This window comes from Eubalaena glacialis, chromosome 1, assembly GCF_028564815.1.
Source record: "Eubalaena glacialis isolate mEubGla1 chromosome 1, mEubGla1.1.hap2.+ XY, whole genome shotgun sequence".
NCBI classification, from domain to species: domain Eukaryota; kingdom Metazoa; phylum Chordata; class Mammalia; order Artiodactyla; family Balaenidae; genus Eubalaena; species Eubalaena glacialis.
Genome location: NC_083716.1, coordinates 88133383 through 88154356, shown reverse-complemented (window position 1 = coordinate 88154356; position 20974 = coordinate 88133383). Strand labels below are relative to the sequence as shown.

General features: G+C 44.7%; 1 protein-coding gene across 1 annotated transcript in view; it reads right to left on the bottom strand.

Annotated features, from left to right (window-relative positions):
• Nucleotides 1-20974, bottom strand: part of PCNX2 (pecanex 2) — a 303741-nt gene that overhangs the window by 30065 nt on the left and 252702 nt on the right. Inside the window, exon 26 of the mRNA XM_061182433.1 lies at nucleotides 6534-6787. Coding sequence (XP_061038416.1) covers nucleotides 6534-6787 — 254 coding nt within the window. The remainder of the gene's footprint in view (nucleotides 1-6533; nucleotides 6788-20974) is intronic.

The following is a 20974-nucleotide window of genomic DNA, read 5'->3' as shown; positions in this document are numbered from 1 at the left end:
CTCCCGTAGAATCCTACCCTTCACTGATGGCCTTCTCCGATTATAAAAGGCATTCTGGCCAAGCGAGAAGACAGAAAGTAATGCACACGGGACGAACGTGAGCAGGGCTTAGGCGACGGAGGTGAGCGGGCAGAGGGGCCCTTTGCTAGGCGGCACCCCCCAGCTCCCCTCCTCTTCTTCCCTTTAGCCGGGACGTGAAACCCAGAGCGCCAAGGTCGGAGGTTGCCGAGGTGTCTGATTTCAGGTTACCGCAGGAGTTTGAATGCTGAGCAGACAGACACAAGTGGTCTCTGGATTTGGGCAAAACCACGGCAGACACCTGACTCAGCCTCTCTCTGCTGTTAGGACCGACGGCAGCCTGCATGTTGGAGGAGGCTCATCTGTGGCTCACGGTGTGTGGTCTTCCTTCTTTGGGGCATAATCTCTACTAGGCTCCATCATCCACCTGACCCCCAAGCGGGGGAGTGGAAGCATGAAGTCCGCAGACAGTAAGCAAAATTCAGTAGTTCACATGTTTCCCCAACCTCTGCAGCTCTGCGTCCAAGCAGCACTGCTGGCCTTAGGAAACCCCTTCAGGGGAGGCAGGGAGGGAGAGAAGGAGGGAAGGAAAGAGGAAAGGAGGAAGAGGCCAGGGGAAGCTGAAAGCAGAGGGGCAAAAGACAGAGGCACTAATCATGGCCACTCTTCATCACCGTTTTGAGGTTTAAAATGAGATCATGCATATGAAGCGCTTAGCACCTGGCCTGGCACATGGGACGTGTGCAAGAATCTTAATCATCATCATCTCTTCAGCATCTATGACTTACCTACCCCGCAAGCTTGAGGCCCAGGGCGGGCAGCAAGAGCAGAGCTCAGGAGAGGTTTCGAGCAGGGGATTCGGAAAGAGGAGACAGCTGAATCTCCCGTGGTCACCAGAGTGCACATCTAATATTCAAATACGTAAATCAAGACTCTGGAGGGTGTTTTATTTTCTACCAGCTGGCGGGGTAACTTAAAACTTCCATGAGGTAGACGGTCTAAGTGCTCGGTCCAAAGTCACGAGCCAAAGAGGAAACGTGACCGCGATCAAAGGCATGGCTCCTCAGCTGACAATCACAAAGGCAAGAAAGAAATCTGGTCTGTCTAAACACCTGGCTCGAGCAAACATCTGGTCTAGTTTTTCCTCGATATGTCCTAATCACGTGTACCAGACAGAAATAACAAACAAAAATGGAAAGCTGAGCGTTAACCTTTTCACTCGTTCCTAGGGAGGAATGAAAATAACCCCTCCACCGATGAAGTCAGAATAGTTAACAAGGACTTCGAATCCCAGAGGCTCAAACTCCCTCCTCTAGTTCTGGCGAAGTCTTGCAGCGCTGGCTTCTGAATGGAATGCTTGGCTCTCCCTCGGTGTCAGTACCAACTCCTCTCACTGGGAGGAAACAGAACCACTCCAACTGGCTGCAAACCGTACCCCATTTCCCCTTTATTTAGGCAGAAATTCTGTCAATGAATGGTGTGAAATCCTTCAGAATCTGTCAGGATGAAACGGATCTCACACTAAGTCAAACTGCTAAGTCAGGATGGTGACATGAATTGACTGCGTGGAACCTGATCCATGTTGAAAGCAGAGCCTCTTCTGAATTAATCCACCATATCTGGCTCCTCTAGCAGGGATCCTCCTGGTCTCTCATTTTCATTGTAGATCAGCATATTCTCCCAGACAGCGCATTCTAGGAGGGGGACCTGGCAGGCAGGCCCACATCCCCGGGTGTTTCCACCGTATCCTGCAGGGCAGGTGATAAGCGTATCTCCTTTCTAAGAGTTGTGCAGAAACAATGGTGGCTGGGAAAGCAGGCCCTCACAGAAAGCTGATTTCTTGACGGCTAGAGGGTTTTAATCACTAATGAATGGAGGAGAGATGCATGAGGCACCAGGGAAAACCTCCAGTCGTCAGAAAGGCAATGATTTCAAATATATTCATAGAGGGTGGGGAGAACTGACCCAGTTTATTATGAGATTAATAAAAAAATCCTTTTGTGCAAAGGAATTATTCCAAGCTTTTCTTTCTGTCCAATAAAAATAATAAAAAGAATGAAACCAAACCCCTGAAACTTGAAGCAATTCAGGGCTACAAAGGCAATTTCGTTCACTGAGTAGCCTAGGCCAAAGAAGAAAATATTCTTTTTTTTTTAATTTATTGGAGTATAATTGCTTTACAATGTTGCATTAGTTTCTGCTGTACAACGAAGTGAATCAGCTGTATGTATACATATATCCCCTCCCTCTTGGACCTCCCTCCCACCGCCCCCCCATCCCACCCATCTAGGTCTTCACAGAGCACAGAGCTATAGCTCCCTGTGCCATACAGTGGATTGACATCTATTCATTTGGTTTTACCCTCAAGTGCTGTTTCTTCTGTCGTCATAGGCACTCAGCACTCCTGAAATTTCCTTGAACTAACTGTACCAGGGAGATGAGTAGAGTTTCTGAGCTGCCGGTCCCCGAAGGGTAGGAAGGCACTGAGTGTGATGTTTAGACAAAGTCTCATGTGAACAGGCCTTACTGGTGCTGATGTGAATTACCAGGAGGTACCATGAGATCCATCTGTCCCCAAATCTCAGCCTCTCCTGAGCACTGATTCTGTTTCTATTGAGCACAAATGTCTGTAGTGGTCCCCAAGCCTAGTTGCATATCAAATCACCTAGGGAACTTATTTCAAAATATAGGTGTTTGGGGCACTCCCCAGGTGCACAGAATGGGAATTTCTGGGTAGGACGTGGCAATCTGTAATGATCTGGCTGGCTGGGGGATCCTGATGCCACAGGTCTGCCCCCTGGCTCCTGGGAATCGCCCGATGGGTCACAAACCATCGCCCTGTGCGCCTCTCCTGCACCCCCCGTCCCCAAACTCTCATGTCGGCATCACTGCCCGCTCGTAGAAAACAGGGTCAATGGACTGTCTTCCCACAAGCCCACCGTCTCCTGGCGGATTCTGGGGGCCTCCCTCAGCCCTCCGCCACTCACATGTTATCCTGGGTTTGTTTATCAGATTGCAAACTGTCATTTCAGAAAACGTACAGGGAATCAGGAGGCATGTTGCCAGGAGTTAGTGTTGCCGAGTCCAAGCTCCCTTTGCGCGCCGCACAACAGGCCAGTAAATCGGCAGACGAGGTGCTGAGGCAGGGAAGACAACTTTGTTCGGAAAGCTGGCAGACCGAGAAGACGGCAGACTAAAGTCTCGAAAGAACCATCTTATCGGGGTCTGGATGCCAGTTTCTTTTATAGAACAGAGAGGCGGAGGGGGTGAGGAAGTAAAGTAAAAAGGCCGTAAGTTTTGCCAATATCCCCTGGAATGGCCAGCCTCGGGGAGGGGGTGTGTTAATTTCTTCTTTCTTGCAGCCATCCACAGGTGGGCGGGGCCGGAGGTTGCCCTGAACAAAGGCACTTTGGTTTAATATCTAGGCAGAGGGGCAGGGTTCCCTGAGGCGGGCCATTATGTATAGACAGGATCCTTTTAGTGAAGAAAAGCAATGGGAAGCAAAGGTTAAAGTAAAAGAAACAGATCCAACATGGAGTCTGATTTAGCTCTTCTCTGTAACGTTAGGAGAGGAGGAATGTGAAGGGAGGGAGAGAGACATCAAAAGGCAGGTCCTGGCATGGAGCCCCCCCAGGCTTCTGGAAAAGCCAAGCGGGTGGACCCAGAGGGGGCACCTCAGCCCTTCGCTCTCCCCTCTCGCCCACTCACGGCGACCTGCTGGCCCCATCATGTGAGGCCTGTCTGTCCACACGTCTGGCCCATGGAAAAGCCGTCTATGGGGAGCTCCAGATTCAGAGACGTGGCTCAATCTTGAACTCCATCCCGCCACTAATGCCTGGAGCAGATCCTGCAGACTCTTGGCTACACCTGGATCTCGTCCGTCCAGACTGGATGGCTCAGATTCTGCATTACCTGCAACCTTCGTTCATCTAAAAACTACGGGCACCTCCATAGGTAAGTCATCACACTCAGGTCTGGGGACCCACAGAGGGAGCAGGGAGTTGCCAGAAGGGAAAGAGAAAAGGTTTCAGAGGACGGGGAGGCAAATGGCAGCCTGGACCCCAGGGAGGATGTGAGGGGGAGCTGCCCTGGGAGCTCAGGTTGAAAGAGAAGCGCAGGAAGAGGGGGCTGGGATGCAGCCATGCAAGGGCGGGGATGGGGAGGGCACACGTGCATAGGAAAGGGTGGGGATGGAAAGCCCATCAGAAATAACAGCAGAGGGCTCTGCTGGCACACAGACAGCCTTGCCCTATTCTTCCAGTCTTTTTTATCGATGGCTGCTCAGCAGTTACTTGTGTTTTCGGTGTGCTCATAAGAGGAGGTGAGTTCAAGGTCCTTCTACTACACCATCTTGAATTGCCCCTTCTGTCCTGCCCTGTTCTTGAGGCACCAAGGAGACATGTGGCTCCAGGGCTCATCCATCTGGCCCATCTAGACTGCTGTCCCCAGCTGCCACCTCGGAGTAAGCTCCCAGCCCTGGCACGGCTGCAGTCGGCCCCTGGATCTAGCCCCCCTGCAATGACCCCATCCTGTTGCCACCTAGAACTAAAGCGGATCCTCAAGGGACCCTCTCCTTTGGGAGGGAGGCACCAGAGAGAGCTGGTTGCCATTTGACATCTGTTTTCTCCTTTTTCCATGACACACAATTTCTGTCTGGGTTCATGGCTGCCCAGAATACCCTTTCTAGATCCCCCTCGAAGCTGGCATATGACAATCTTCTGGCCAATGGGACACAGCTACAGCGTACTGTGGTAACTTTCAGAAACCTTTTCTTTAAAAAAAAAAAAAAAAATCTATTTATTTTATTTATTTATTTAGGCTGCGCTGGGTCTTAGTTGCGGCATGCATGCAGGAGCTAGTTCCCTGACCAGGGATCGAACCTGGGCCCCCTGCATTGGGAGTGCAGACCCTTAACCACTGGACCACCAGGGAAGTCCCTCAGGAACCTTCTTAAGGAATAGCTTGTGCATGCCCTTGGCCTTCACTTTCTGTGTCCCTCTCTCCATCCATTTAAGCCTTAAGATGGGGGAGACACTAAAAATGGTGGAGCTGGGAGCTGGAAGGAACCTTGGTCCCTGAGGACTTGGAGCAGAGCTTCATTTACGTGTGAGAGGAATACACTTCCTGCGTGTGTGTGTGCCACTGGGATCTCACGGCCCACTGCCAAGTAATACCAATTGATGGACCCAATTTCCCGAGAGTTGACTCTGTGAAAAACTTCTTGGCTCTCAGACATAACGGTCAAGGGAACAAACATGGAGTCGCGAAGCAAAAGATCACAACTTCCTGATTCACTTCCCAAATCTTCCCCAATGTGTGTGAGGTTGGGCAAACATTTACCATTTTTTGTGAGGTTTGGATGTAAAGTTTTGCATCCCTCTAGCACACACGAAGGTGCTGAGCACGAACTGCTCAAGCTGTTTTAAATATTCTGCCACAGAACATCTCTGTCACTCCAACATTTCTTGTTGCAATAACCTTGGGGTGTAATCATTAGGAGTTCTTTAACTTTCTGATTTTCATAGTCTGAATTCTATTTCCTGAACAATTTAGCAGCTATTGCTGCAGACGCTGGGGTTCCCCCCAGGAGTTATTTCCAATCTCTAAATGTCCTCCTTTTTAGTTGATGGAAATTCCTGAAACTTCAGGGGCCCGTGTTATCTTTTCATTTTGTATTTCCTTATTTCTGCTGGACCACTTGTCTCAGCCTCAGCTGGCAGAGAGTTTGGGGTCTCAGGTGAATGAGCTTCTTCCTTGTGAATGGCATTAAAACGTGGACCCCTCTGAGGACCATCCAGGGCTTTCACCATGCAAAGTAGATCCTCAGAATAGGAGCCATCACAGACACCCTCAGCCACAGACACCCTCGCCCGTCCCGCCCCCCTTAGAAAACACTTTCGCCCCTATTATCGTGCTGCATCCTTGGTCAAGTCTCACATAAGTCTCCTCTAGGAGATTTATTCAAAACCAGCACATGTTCTGAGGCCGAATACAGGTTGAGCAGTTGTAGGTACCGAGCAACTGAAAAAATGTACTAGTCCCCATACGAGTAAGAAGAAAAGGCTGTCATAGCTAATCCTGATTGGATCATTTAACTCTATTTTTGCATTTTTATCATGAACTTAAAAAATTAACTCTGGTTCTAAAAGGTAGAAATTTGCAGAGCCTCTAAATTGATCCTTATAACTCGTAAAAATTGAGGTCTGGTCATACTTCCAGGATGTTTCCATTTGTCAAGCAACTCATGTGGTGTTAAAAGTGGAGAAGAAGATCCAGGCAAGAAAACAGACTACCTCTTCGTGCCCAGGCTTAGGATATGACTTGGGGCATGCACGGCAGGCCAATCCAAAGCCCTCGAGGCTTTTTCACGAAACCGGTGGCTCCAAAACCTAGCTAAGCCTCTGATTCACAAGCTGTGGAGAAGCTTCCTAAGCTCTTTACACAGCTTTCCAGGAGCCTCTGGAGCCAGCCCGGCATCATTACTCAGACAAAGGGTCTGGGACCCGGAGCAATACCTTGATGTAGTATCGGATGAGGATCCTTCGGAGGTCAAAAACCTGCAGCATGCTGGCCGCGTTGTTGTCTGTGATGCTGTAGCCCTCCAGGATGTACTGCGCTCGCGCTATCTCCCAGGTGAGCCAGCGGAGGTTAAAGGCGGCATTGCAGGACAACAGGTGGAGTAGGTGACCTGGTTTGCAGCAGCAGCAGCCTCTGTCATCCTCATCGCCCTCTGTGATGGCTTCCACCTCCCTCTGCTGGCAGTAGGTCCCTGGCAGAGTAACAAACACGACGGCAGTTGTAAAGAGGTCGTAGGATAACCTTTGTTTCGAATGGATTTTCCCCTTGCCCTTATTGAGGGAAAGATGCTGAAGAGAGTCTAGAAATCAGGAGATTTGTGTAGTGCTTAGTTCAAACAAGTACCCCCAAATAAGTCACCAATCTTACAATCATTAATGCTTTTTTCTTTTGCTTTTTTTTTTTTTTTTTTTTGGCCACGCAGCATGTGGGATCTTAGTTCCCGGACCAGGGCTCCAACCCACGCCCCCCTGCATTGGAAGCACCGAGTCTTAACCATTGGACCGCCAGGGAAGTCCCATAATCATTAATTCTCTTATTCATCCATATCCCTTCTAATTCTCATCTCCTCCTGGTTTTTTTGTGTTAGAAGAGACACATTCTCATGGTGGTCGTGGACGCGAATGGTCAAAATGCAGGACGGTTATATCCTTGAGTTCCCCTTTCCAGAAACCTGCAGGTCATGGCTGAGCAGATAGGAGGCTAAAGAAGGTGGCAGGTGGAAAGGTCTGAGAGCAGCTAGGTGCATGCTGAAGTGTTACCAGGAGGGGTGTCCTGGAAGAGCTTCACAGCCTAAGTGCACCACCTCACCTCACATGACTGGGAGTGCCGGGTGAGCTGAATACATTTCCAAAGGAGCTAGTTCTAAAAACACAGGATAACGGGTGTCAACGATCTTTGCTAAATGAGACACCATATCTTCTTTAATATTTTTGTTAATGATTTGAGGGGAAACATATACAGTATGCTAATGGCATGAGATTACTGGTACCTCCCGGAATGCAGAGTTACAATCTAAGGACATCTTGCCAAACGGCTTTGGCAGACTGAAACTAATACACTGAAAATTAGTAGAAATAAATGGAATGTCCTGCATCTTGGTTCAAAAAACCAGCTACACAGTTCATTAATATATAGTAGCATACTTAACAAATACTTTGGTAATTTCTTTGAACATATGAACCCGAAGTAGGATAACACTTGAAAACTGAATGTGATCTTGATACCATCAAAACAAAGGGATAGCAAGAGTCAGAATATACCTCGTTTTATTCCTTTGGATGCTACACATAAAGGGTTACTGATGAAATGAAATAAAACTAGATGATTTGGGCTACTTACACTTTCTCCATTAAAAAAAAAATAGTACTGATTTGAACAAGATCATACAGATTGTTAGTTACATATCAAGAAAACTACAGGGTTGTAAAATAACTCAAATTATGTTACTGAAGAATGACTAAAAGATCCAGGGACTTTGACTTTGCATAAAAGAAGACTTTGGGGGAGACAATGGTCGTCTTCAACAACTATCTGAAGGGCTATTGTGGAAATGTGAACTTGATATTCTCTGTAGTCCCAGAGGGCATTATTATGACCAATGGGAAAAAGCTTCAGGGTATAGCGTTTACTATAACAAAGGTCATTTTAACAACTATGAGTTCAACAATGAGATGGGCTGCCCTATGAGGATAAGAGGATAAGGAAAGAATTAGTGATGACAGGACAGTAGTAATAGGTGTTAATAACCATAAGTACAAACCACTTAAACCAAAGTCATGGTGAAGAGAAGAAAAGAAATAAGAGAGAAGCTAGGAAGGACAGCCAATCAACTGGGATAGTTGTTGTTATTGGTTGTGGTGGTGGTGGTTTGTATCTTTTTCAAGATAATCGAGTCCTTAGTTATTGACAGAAGGAAAAAGGAAGCACAAAAAAAGTAAGTTTTTCTCTATGAATTGCTTTAGTTGTATCCCACCAATTTTTTATATTGTGTTTAAAATTTTCATTCAGGTAAATTGTTTTGTAACTCACCTACTCAGTTTTTATTCCTTACAGCTCTGTTATTAGGTGTATGCATATTTAGGACTGTTTTGTCTTCTTGATGAATTGACTCTTCAGTCATTATGAAATATCTTTATTTTGTTAATATACCTTGTCATGACTCTGATATTAATACAGCTATTCTAGCTTTCTCATAATTAGTGTTTGTAAGGGATAAAACTTTCTGTCCTTTTGGGACTTCCCTGGTGGTCCAATGGTAAAGAATTCACCTTGCAATGCAAGGGATGCGGGTTCGATCCCTGGTTGGGGAACTGAGATCCCACATGCCGCAGGGCAACTAAGCGTAAGCACCACAACTACTGAGCTCGAGCACCTCAACTAGAGCCGACGCGCCATGGAGCCTGCACGCCACAACTAGAAAGAAGCCTGCACTCCGCAGTGAAGAGCCCGCGTGCCCCAACAAAAGATCCTGCATGCTGCAACTAAGAGCCAACACAGCCAAAAGTAAATTAAATTAAATTAAAAAATAATAAATAAATCTTAAAAACTTTCTATCATTCTACTTTTAATCTATCCATGTCTTTGTATTTAAAACATATCTCTTGTAAACTGCACATAGTTAGGATTTGCTTTTTTATCAGTTTGATAATCTCCACCTTTTAATTACAGTGATTAGTCCATTTACATTAATGTGATTATTTATATGACTGGGTATAAATCAACCATCTTGCAGTATTTTTAATTCGTCCATTTTTTTCTCTTTGCATTCTTTCCGATATCTGGGGGCGGGGGGAGCGTGCTGAATAAATTTTAGTAATTTACTATGTATCAGCTTTTAAATCAGTTAGCTGTAACTCTGTTTTATTTTTTGCAGTTTCTCTAGGAATTATAATGTGCATTTTTACCCTATCACATGGGTAAAATTCATACTACTCTTCCTGTAATGTAGGACTATTACAATGGTATATTTAATCCTTCATGTCCTTTGTGCTATTGTTGTCAAGCATTTTACTTTAATGTATATTAACATTTAAACCCCACAATAGTTTGTTATTATTTTGCTTTAAACAATCAATTTTGTAAAGGCTTAGAAAGAAAAAAAATCTTTGCTTACATATTTACCATTTCTGGCAATCTTCATTCTTTTATGTAGAATCAATTTTCCATCTGCTATCATTTTCTTTCAGCCTAAAGAATTTCCTTCAATATTTCTTACAGCGCAGGTTATCTGGTGATTATGTCAACTTTTCTTTATCTGTAAAAACTTAAATTTTGCCTTCATTTTCCTAGATGTAGAATTCTGGGTTGACAGTTTTATGTTCCTTCCAGCACTTAAAAAATATCATTGCATTATTTTCTGGCTTGCATTATTTTTTAATGAGATGTTAGTGATTAACTCACATAGTTGTTTCCCAGTATATTATGTGTTTTTAAATTTTTCTCACGGTCTTGATAAAATGATGATAAAAAAATCTCAGACGCTCTTATAATTATTCTTTAATTTTCAGCTATTTGATGATCATGCACTTAGGTTTGGTTTTCTTTGTGTTTATCCTGCTTGGGGTGTGCTGAGCTCTTGGGATTTATGAATTGATATTTTTCATCAAATTTTTAAAATTTTTGAATAATATTTCTTCAATTTTTTTCTGCCCCTATTTATTGCTTCTCCTTTTGGGATTCCACTTATACATATGTTAGGATGCTTGATATTGTCTCACACATCACTGAATCTCTATTTTCTTTAATTTTTTCATTATTTGCACATCAGTTTGAATGGTTTCTATTGCTTTGTCTTCAAGTTCATTGATCCTTTTTTTTCCTGTTAAGCCTATCCTCTTAAGTTTTTCATTTCAGACATTGTGTTTTATTCATTTCCAGAATTTCAGTTTTTTTCCTGTCAATTGATAGTCTCAATTAATTCATTCATTATGATAATTTTTCCTTTGAATTCCTAAACATATTAATATCTGTTTGAAACTTCTTTTCTGTTAACTCCAACATCTTTGGGTGTGTTTCTATTTTGTTTTGTTTTGCTGGTTATGGGTCACTTTTTTCCTGCTTATTTACATATCTACAAACTTTTATTATATGCTGGGTATTGTTGATGTTATAGTATTGACAGTCTGGACTGTTTTTTCTTTTCTTCCTTTAGAGAGAGTTATGTTCTGTTAATGAGTCAATTTATTTGCACGTCAGCTTGTCAGATTGATCCTTTTGAAACTTGTTTTTAATCTTTGTTTGGAAATGTCTACAGTAGTCCTTATTCTAGGGTGAGAATATCTTTACTCCTAAAGTTGGTCTTTCTGGAGCTCAGTTGAATTCCTGGGATGTTCAGCCAGGTCTCTCCACTGGCTAATTGGAATTTCTACATCTCTCAGCATGATATGGCCTCTGTCATCTCTATTTAGCTCACCTCACCAGTTACTGTTCTCTGTCAGGTCTTGATTATACAGGCTCTTGCTATACAAAAGCAGGTTAATATTCATTCAATCACTAAAGGGGAACCCTATACTGATTTCTGTAGCTCCTTATCTGTGAAATTCACTCCTGCCTAGTACTCTGACCCACAAAGTCCAGCTACTTAGCAGCCCAGAATTCTGATTCTACCTCCCTAGCTAAACAAGACCACTGTGCTCTCTTTGGGCTCCACCTCCCTGTTACTACAGATAAGAAAGTGCCTCTGGGAAGAAAGCAGGGACAATTGTGGGAGCTCACTTTGTATGCTTCCCCTCTTTCAATGATCAGAGTCTTGCACTGTGTATTGTCCAATATCTGAAAACAGTTGATTAATATGTTTTTTCCAGCTTTATCATTATTTGTGGCAGGAAGGATATTCCAATACTGGCTACTCCATCTTGGCCAAAAGAAAAAGTCTCTGAATCCTTTTACATGTCTTTTGAAACTTAATGCAAACATGAAACCTGTCCCTACACCCACTTCCACACCATTCATTTTTCCTGGGATCCCATCTCATTATTCACCATGCCTGGTACTTAGTAGGTGATAACAAGGTGGTTGGCAGAATGATCGAAGGAATAGCTGGATGAACAAATGAAAGAATTCTTATCCAGATCACTATATTACAGGCAACAGACACCCTATTGAGAAAATACATAGCAGATGCAACAGACTCTTGTTACATTACAGGAGGAAGATAAAGAAAGGCAATGCTTAAACTAAGCCTCTCTATAGAACCCATGCGTGAGATGACCGTAATACATCAGAGATGAAAAACTGCAACCTTCAAATAAAAATGTACACGCAGAACTGTTAGGATAACAGTCCATGAACTAGGAGTCAAGATCAGGAAGGGGAGAGCATGCAGGTTGCTGTAACATCAAGTGAAACAGTGAAGAGCTGATCCCAGGTCTTAGGATTCCATTCATCTTTCTCCAAGACCTCATTGCTTTGGGTCTTAGCTGAAAGCACTCTTTTTTAAACATTTCAGGGATCTCTTTGCTCATTCTGTAACATAAAACTCTTATTCCCTCTGGGAAAGATGTACAGAAATACACAGGTGAAACACAAGCAGTGAGTGATTCAGATCGCAAGCTCTGGAGCACCCAGAGTGAGTAACGAACCACCACTGCGTCCTAACTGAGACACCTACTGGGACCCCGGGACTGCGGGCGTTAGGCTCCAGGGGTGGGGGAGGTCTCATCCCACCCCAATGGCACAATAAACAACACTGGTTTACTGCTAGTTAATAATATGATTTGGGAAGAAACGCTGTTCCAGTGAAAGAAGTAATAGATCTCACAAAGGAGAAGCATAAAGGGGGACTTTCACCTCACATAGATTAGCAAAACTGTTTAAATGACATGCCTTGAGGGGTTTTTTTTCCCTCCTTTCTTTTTCTCCATCCAGGTCAAGCATTTTATCGTGTTGGGCTGACGCCAGCGTTGTTTGTTTGTTTGTTTTACATCAAACTGGAAGGAGTGTGTGTGTGTTTATGAGTACATGAGATGATGCAGAATTTGGATTTCTACCATCTGAAGGAAATAAATTAGCACCATCCTCTGTGAGAAGCAGGGGCTCATTTCTACACTGATAAGAGGACCGTTGAGGAAGGGGTTTGCTGTGAAGGACTGCTAGGCTTGGTAGAGACATTGTAACTGCCCGAGGTTTTTAATAAATACTCAGTTCAGGTAGGTCTTGGTGCCTTTTCTTAGGAACAAAAGATTCATAGTCGGGTTCACATTGTAAAAGAATATGAAAATAATGAAACCCAGTCATGTCTGCAAAGGCACTAATTTTGTTGTTCACATGCAAATCAGGCCCATATCCTTCTCAGAGAGGCTCCCTGGGTTTAGAGCACATTCCCTCCAAAGGGAAGACCAGAGGTCTGTTGCCCCTACACTGTGACCTTTCCCGGATGGCTGTCCCTGGAGTTTCCATGGAACCGAACTCTGGGCATCTTTCATGTTGCTGTGTTCTCATGGCCTAAGTCAATGGGACATAGAAGGCATTCAATAACCATTTTTAAAATGAATTTTGAGGGACTTCCCTGGTGGTCCAGTGGTTAAGAATCTGCCTTCCAATGCAGGGGACGTGGGTTCGATCCCTGGCCAGGGAAGTAAGACCCCACATGTCACGGGGCAACTCAGCCCGCGCACCGCAACTAGAGAGAAGCCCATATGCCACAACGAAGAGCCTGCCCACCACAACAAAGATCCCGTGTCCTGCAACTAAGACCTGACGCAGCCAAATAAATAAATAGATAAACAAATAAATATTTTAAGTGAATTTTAAGAGTATCTTGGAGTCTCTTCATCCTAATAGATGAGCGTGCCTCATGAAAGCTGTGAAAACTGAGTGTCTGAACTGACAGTGTGTCCAGTAGATCCCAGATACTTTGCACACAGGATATGCATCAATTTCCAGAGTGCAGCCAAAATGCGGGGCAGCCATTGCAGCTGTGTGAGGCAACCCTCTCCCGGCTACCTGACCCTTTCCTCTTCCCTTTCCCTGTTGCCGAAGGGGCAAGACTGCCCCTCTTTAAGCACCATTGGGCATCCTTACCAGTGACTGGCCAGGCCTGGCTTATTTATTCATACTAAATTCCAAAAAGGAATGAAGTCCATTTAAAAAGGCAGACACAGGGGCTTCCCTGGTGGCGCAGTGGTTAAGAATCCACCTGCCAATGCAGGGGACACGGGTTTGAGTCCTGGTCCAGGAAGATCCCACATGCCGCGGGGCAACTAAGCCCGTGTGCCACAACTACTGAGCCTGCGCTCTAGAGCCCGCGAGCCACAACTACTGAGCCCGCACACCACAACTACTGAAGCCCGTGCACCTAGAGCCCGTGTTCCGCAACAAGAGAAGCCACCACGATGAGAAGCCCGTGCAACACAACGAAGAGCAGCCCCCGCTCACCGCAACTAGAGAAAGCCGCGCACACAGCAACGAAGACCCAACGCAGCCAAAAGTAATAAATAAATAAATAATAAATGTATAAAATAAATAAATAAATAATAAAAAGGCATACACAGTACAAAAGCAAATGATAAAATTTAAGTGACAATGGGGACAGGAAAACTATAATGAAGCCAGAAGGATGTCAAGAGACCTTCACTTCATTCTATGATGTCCTATAAATTTGCTAAAGGTGGGCCACTGATTTCACTCAGGCTTTCTAGCAAGCAATGTAGAAGGATAACTTGAGGAGTTTCTCGTGTCCTTAAGACAAAAACAAAATAATTGCTTGGAAGGACCATAGCTATTTCTGGCTAAGACACCAGAGAGATGACATCCCCAGGACCCTCATAAGAGAGAACATTGTACAATATGGTGACCGTCATCCTTCTCAGCATTGCATGGCAGGTACAGTCACGATGTTCCAGAGCTGTTCTAATATGGTCAAAGTACAATTTAAAAAATTTCTATAGGTGGCCAAAATAATTCAGCTTTAGGTAAGTGGTTTTCCAGAGGTCTGGTGTCACCCAAGGGTAGATTGTGGAGATGCAGGAGGACTGAGAGAACTTCACACCTTTCAGGAAATCCTTGATATGGATCATTTCTCTCCATCTAGTTTTTTTTTTTTTTTAATTTTTTGGCCGCGCTGTGCGGCATGCGGGATCTTAGTTCCCAGACCAGGGATCAAACCTGCGCCCCCTGCAATGGGAGCACGGAGTCTTAAGCACTGGACCACCGGGAAGGTCCCCTCTCCAGCTAGTTTTGACGGTTACTGTGCATTGAGGGGCAGTGAATTTCAATGTCCTCTCTGACAAGCGCAGGAGTGCAGCTATTCTGTGCGGCTGGTTAGCGTAGGCACGCCTGCTTCAATGGTCCACCAAGCTGGAGGTAGAGGTGACATTCTCCTGGGAAAGCTGGGAAGCCAAAGGAGAACGTCTGTGCCATGTGAGAAACGAAGGGCTGGCAAACACAAGTCGGGGAGGTGCCTCCCTGGCTGGGAAGCCTGGGCCAGGATCCCTGAAGCGGGGAGGGGAGGCTCAGAGCAGTCCGGCTGGAGTGGGAAGTTGAGTCCTATGGAGACATTTGAACTTCATTCTCTAGGTGACAGGTAGGTCACAGGGGTTTTTAAATCCCAAGGAAACAGGAAGAAAGTTGCACTTAAGAAACCTTCCCCTACAGCCTTGGGGGAGTAAAGAGGAGAGACTGGAGATGGGGCAATCAGCCACCCCCAGTCCCATTTCAGGTGAAAAGCGCTGGGGACTGAGACCAGGGTCCAGGCTGTTTACCAAGAGGTCAGAGGAAATGATGGAGAGGAGGAGCCATCATGTGATGGGGACTTCAAAGGGATGCGTTAAAAATGGTCCCCTGAAGCAGCAAGGCTGCACTCAAAGAATGTCAGCTTGTTTACAACCTTCCAGCAAGAGCGGGCACATTAAAGCCCAAATGCACAACATATTTTAAAGATTGGGCCTCCCAGCCCTACAGTTTTTCTCCTTATCTGATGTGCGTTGTCCCAAACACCCTGGCAACTGGATTCCACAGAAAACCCCAAATATCATCAACATTGTTATGTTTAGTTTTATCCACTAATAATGGTTGAAAATAACTGTACTAGAGATTTATTTGAGCTGAGTTTTCAAATGGCCACGGCCTTCATCAGCCCAATGTGCCAGGCCGGTGTTTTCCGCATGCCAAGCAATGAGGTCACCAGGAGGGGCTGACAGAGAGCAGTTTAGATTATACTGAAAGTACAAGCAGCCCCTGCTCATGAAGTGGAAGAGACGTAGGCATAGATACGGTTAAGCCAATGCTTTTCAAGCCTCAGGTGGGGTTTACAGACACACACTTTGGGATGTGTGTTGGACTATTATTAAATAAAATGTATTTCCTTCTGAGGCCACAGGTAAGCTCGTTCCTGAATTGCTCAGGGCCACAAAAGGAGGAGGCCATCAGATACAGTCATTGCTAAGTACAAAATAGTTCACTTCCCTGAACACTGGGACCTCACACAGCCCAGCGTGCGTTGCATGTTGGAAACACAAGATGTGAGAGATGGGGCTTAGCCCTGCAAGCACTTGCTGGAGATGCAGTCTTCTTAGTGCCCCTCATAATACCGTAATACACGTAATACATGTCATAACGAGGACTTGCAGAACATTTTTCTTCAGGCTGGAACTCTATCGTTACTTCTTGCTAGTTGGTTAGATCAAGGGCCATTTTGTGACCAAATGAAATAATGTCAGAGAAAGCTGTTTAAAAGTTTTTGAAGGATTGTCATTTCTAGAAGGTCACGGTGGAATTTTTTCCCCAAAATTTCTCCTGCAGCTTCAATGTCATGGAGATGTCTTTCTCAGCCCTTCCTCCACCCCACGCTGGTTCTCTGGGACGGAATCTTAGAACATGAGCCTACAGGAACGTGCAGGTCATCTATCCCCAGTGACCTGCCCTGGGAGATGACCCTGTATCTGCCAGACATCACCAGATTTAATTTCTGGAAAGAAATACTTATTATAACAATAGTCTGTTTATATGTAAAGCTGTCCCATTACACTTCCTACTTGCTAATTGCTAAACATCCATTTGATAATCACCCCCTTTAAATTAATCTAACCTTAAAGATGGAGAAGTGGTCACAGAGCAGAACTAAAAACAAGAAACAGGGCTGGCCTGTCGAGACACTGAATGAGTTTAGTTTTTTATTCTTTTACTGGACAATTTCTCCCCAGTCCCAATTTCCACTCCTTCGGCCACATTCGACCCGAGTGTCTTTTAAGTGTCACACTGAGAATCTAGGAGAAGTGTATTTGCTCAGTGTGCAGTGGAGGAAAAGTATGTTAAAATAGTTTATAGCATGTTTGATTTTGTGGGGATAGCAGAGGTTTTTTTATTATAACAATTTTCTCTCCCAAGGAGCCTCAATTTGCTTTAAGATCTGTCCATAGGAATACAACTTCTTTCATGACCTGCTCAGCAGGATAGATTTTTGAATGTGGTATAACAGTTTTTCTCAGAGAATTTTTATTTCAATACATCATCTATTTATGGGACACATACCAACTTAAAAAGTGACTTCTCAGATAGCATCTCACTGATTGCACACATCAACCTGGTTATGCAGATATAATTTTTTCTACTAAAAATAAGGACACTGAGTCTTAAAAGCAACTTGTCCAGTAGAAGCATCTGGTCTTTTGAATTTAAAAATCAGTATTTTCCCCTTATCACACAGTGTCTCATGAGCCTTGACCAATTACAAGCAAAAGTTCCCTGAATTTACTTTTTTGTACCAGCCCACAGGAGAAAATGAAATAAACAAAATCACGCAGTGCACAGGGAAACTTACACTGGATAGGTTTGAAGCATAAGAAAAGTTGAAATATATATAATAATGATATCTGTGAAGGATATGCTTCCGTCCATTCCTGTTCCATTTCCATGAGAAAACCAATGCACTCAACCTTCCTGAGTTGGCCCCTTTCTGATTAATATTTAATTCAAAGTTGTATTATCTTGCTTTTCTCCCACAAACTTTTTTTGAGTGTTGAAAGTTAAAGTATGCAGACTCTGTTAATGTTCGCCAGGAAAGCCCCTCTCCTTTCCCAGACTTGCTATCTGGACAAGCAGGGCTTTGTCTTGTTCACTAACATGTCACACAATTTGAAATGAAGAAAAATATGTGTTGAGGAATTGTGAGTGGAGAACCTATTATTTCATGGGTAAAGTTTGGAACCTAGGGACTTAACAGCTTCCTCAAGCTAGGTAGACAAAAGAAGTAAAGACTTGCTAATGACCTAGATGTTGCCATAGAGAAGACAGCATTCTAGCTAGTTCCAAGATTAGTGAGAGCTACGGCTCTACGTGGATTAGTCAGTTAGGATAAGCATTTGGGTTGGATTAGCTTTAGATAAGATTAGGTTACACAGATATTTTTTAAATGTCCCCGCAGGCTGGTGATTATGGGCTGTTAGCCTAACTATGAAATGGCTGATAACATTTCACACAGACAGGAACATACATCTCCTTTTTTTTGGATATTTTCCAGACCCAATGGTAATGTGGGGTTACGTCCTGATAACTAACTATGCCTCTGCTTTCCATGTTTCTTCTGCAGGAGCCGACCAGCTTTCACGATTGCTAAGGCAGTTGACAGTTCAAGAAACTGAGCTGCTAAAAGAGGTCGTGCCATGTTAACACTTAGGAGCATATTCAGGTGAAAGTTTTATTTTTGAATTTCAACAGCCAAAAAATGGTTACTCGTTCTCTTTTTCCCATATTCTCTCCTTATTTATCTTTCCTTCCTTCCCTCCTCCCTCCTCTCTCCCTCCACCCCTCCCTCCCTCCCTTCTTTCTTCCTTCCTTCCTTCCTCCCTCCAAGGCAGAGGGGTTTACTACAAAGGTCATGGACTTTGGAGTCTGCCACATCTCGGCGTTTACCCCTCCGCCACCACCGGTGACTTTGCGGCCTTGGGCAACTTACTAAACCTCATTCACCCAATTATGTCATGTCTAAAAGAGAGATAATACCTATTTGCTGTATAGACTGCTTATGAAGAATATTCTGATAATATACGCAAAGGGCTTACTATGGTACCTGGCACATAATTGGTGCTCAAGAAACTTCGGACTGTCTCTCCTTCCTCCCTCAACCAACCTTTACCGGGCATCCCTCCATGAGACCGTCAGTGCACGGGGAGAGGGGCAGGAGGCCCAGCCTTTGAGGGTCTCACAGCCTGTTAGAACCTGGCTTAGTCAATTTTTCATAGCCTGCAGGAATAAAAAGCTGAATGTACAAACTGTGCGAGAACACTGAAAGTAAACTGGCTTTGGTTGTCGAGTGATTACTTATTGTTTTGTTATCAACAAACACTGACTGACTGCCCACCATGTGTGGCCACGTGCTGAGCATCTCGTCCTGATAGCAAAGATTCACAATCTACACATACAAACACCTAAAAACAAATGTCATTTTCACCGCCGCCCCTTTGTTTTAAATAAAAGGACAGAGTAATCTGCATTGGTTATGTTTTCTTGTTTGAACTAGGATATGAACAAAAACTGGAAATATTTGATCACATGGGAAAGTAGAAAATATATACAAATGCAGTACCATTCATTGCAAGGAAATACTGAGAAATGAATAAATCAGCAGAGAAAAAATGTAGTCGCACAAATAATAGAAGAGGTAAATGTCCACATAACACAATGCATTTCTGATATCATTTTTCTTGAGTGTTCCAAAAACCCACTTTATCAAATGACTCTTAAATATATATATATTATATGTAATACAATAAATAAATATATGTGATACATATATGTCTGTATATATAAATACACATAATTTCCTAAGATCTCCCCTAAGATGATTTTTGGAAAACAGATCTTACTGTGATAAAAACGTAGCAGTCCTATACTAACAAGGATATTGAAGGCTGCAGGCATATCTACACGCATAAATAAATTTCATTTCAGCAGCCTCGAAACTTTCCACGCACGTGACGCAGCCTCAGATGACAGAATCCGCTTCATCGTCCCATGAGAAAATATTGTTTCACTGCAGCTCAAGCCATTTGCCCAGGGAGCCCTGCAGTCGAATTCCCACACTGTTCTAGAAGTTACATTTTCTGACCCCATCGTAATCATCACCTCATCCGCACCCAGGCCACAAACCCTTGAAATTCTTTCTCTGTGCCCCCCTGGGACTCATGATACATTTCCCAGCTTTTCTGAATGTCCTCCCCTCTCTTCTAGGCGCTCGGCTGGAAGGATGGCTCCCCCTACTCCCCAGCGGGTCTGCAGTGCTCCCCAGTGGGACGCACTGCTTTTAACACTCCTCCCAGGAGTACTTCCAGCTGATGCTTTCAGGGGACACACTGGACCTGCCCCACCCTCTCTTGCTGACAACCTCTACAGCCCCTCTAGGTTACGTCCAGTCCTTCCGTGAAGATGTTGGCTCTGGCTCGCTGTCACTCTGCAACACACCTCCTGCCATCACTCTTGGGACTTCAGTATCCACCGAGATGCTCCTTCCGACATCCCGGCCTGATCGCCACCCTCCGATGATCTCATCTTCCACCCGACCTCAGCCACTCATTTCCACAACCGTAACCCTGGACCCGGATTCCCCCAAAGTGCTTCCCCTCTGTAAATACCTGTTCCAAACTTCCTAACCTCCAGCAACCGCCTCCTCTCTTTCCAGCTCATTTCCTTTACCCTTTCAACTTCAACCATCCTGGTACCCTCCCCAGATCCAGGAAGTCCTCTCCCCAGGTGGTATTTCCACCTCTCTCACACCCTCCCTCCCCTTCTTTCTCAGCTTACATTCTACGGCCAGGCATCAAAATCACTATCACACCCTTGTCCTTGCCTTCACGACATTCATCTGGCTCAACCCCAACCTTGATTAACTCCCCCTCTGCCCTCCACACCTGCACCCATGAAGCTGGATGTGGCTTAGAGAAAAATACGAGCAATCTTAACGGGTCTTCTTTTAAAGTCATGATCGCTGATCTCAAGTGCGCTCTTCACGCTGGGGATGGACTACTTCCCTACCCCATCCTCCTCCCGTGCTCACGCCTTTTCTTTAACGCCCCACCACGGGTTCCATCCTCCCAGCCCTTCGGATTCCATCACCTGCCATCACAGCAAGCCCTCCTCTTCCCTTGGTCTGAAATTCCTCCACGCCACTTCATCATCATGGAAATGCTTCTGATGCCCGATCCGATCCTCAGCTGGTGGGCTAACGCTTAGGCATGCCCACCTTGCCTGTGGTGACCCTGTACCAGCAGGAAGCCAGCAGCTACTTAACATCCCCCCTTGACACCAGCCGTGGCTCCAAGCACTGGGCTATCTACCAGCAACACCTATTCCCCGGGAGGAAATTATATCAAACTCCAGCAGGGAGAAGTCCAACTTTCCCCCAGGGATGATATGGTGGAAGCATTTTATATCTCCTGGACTGATG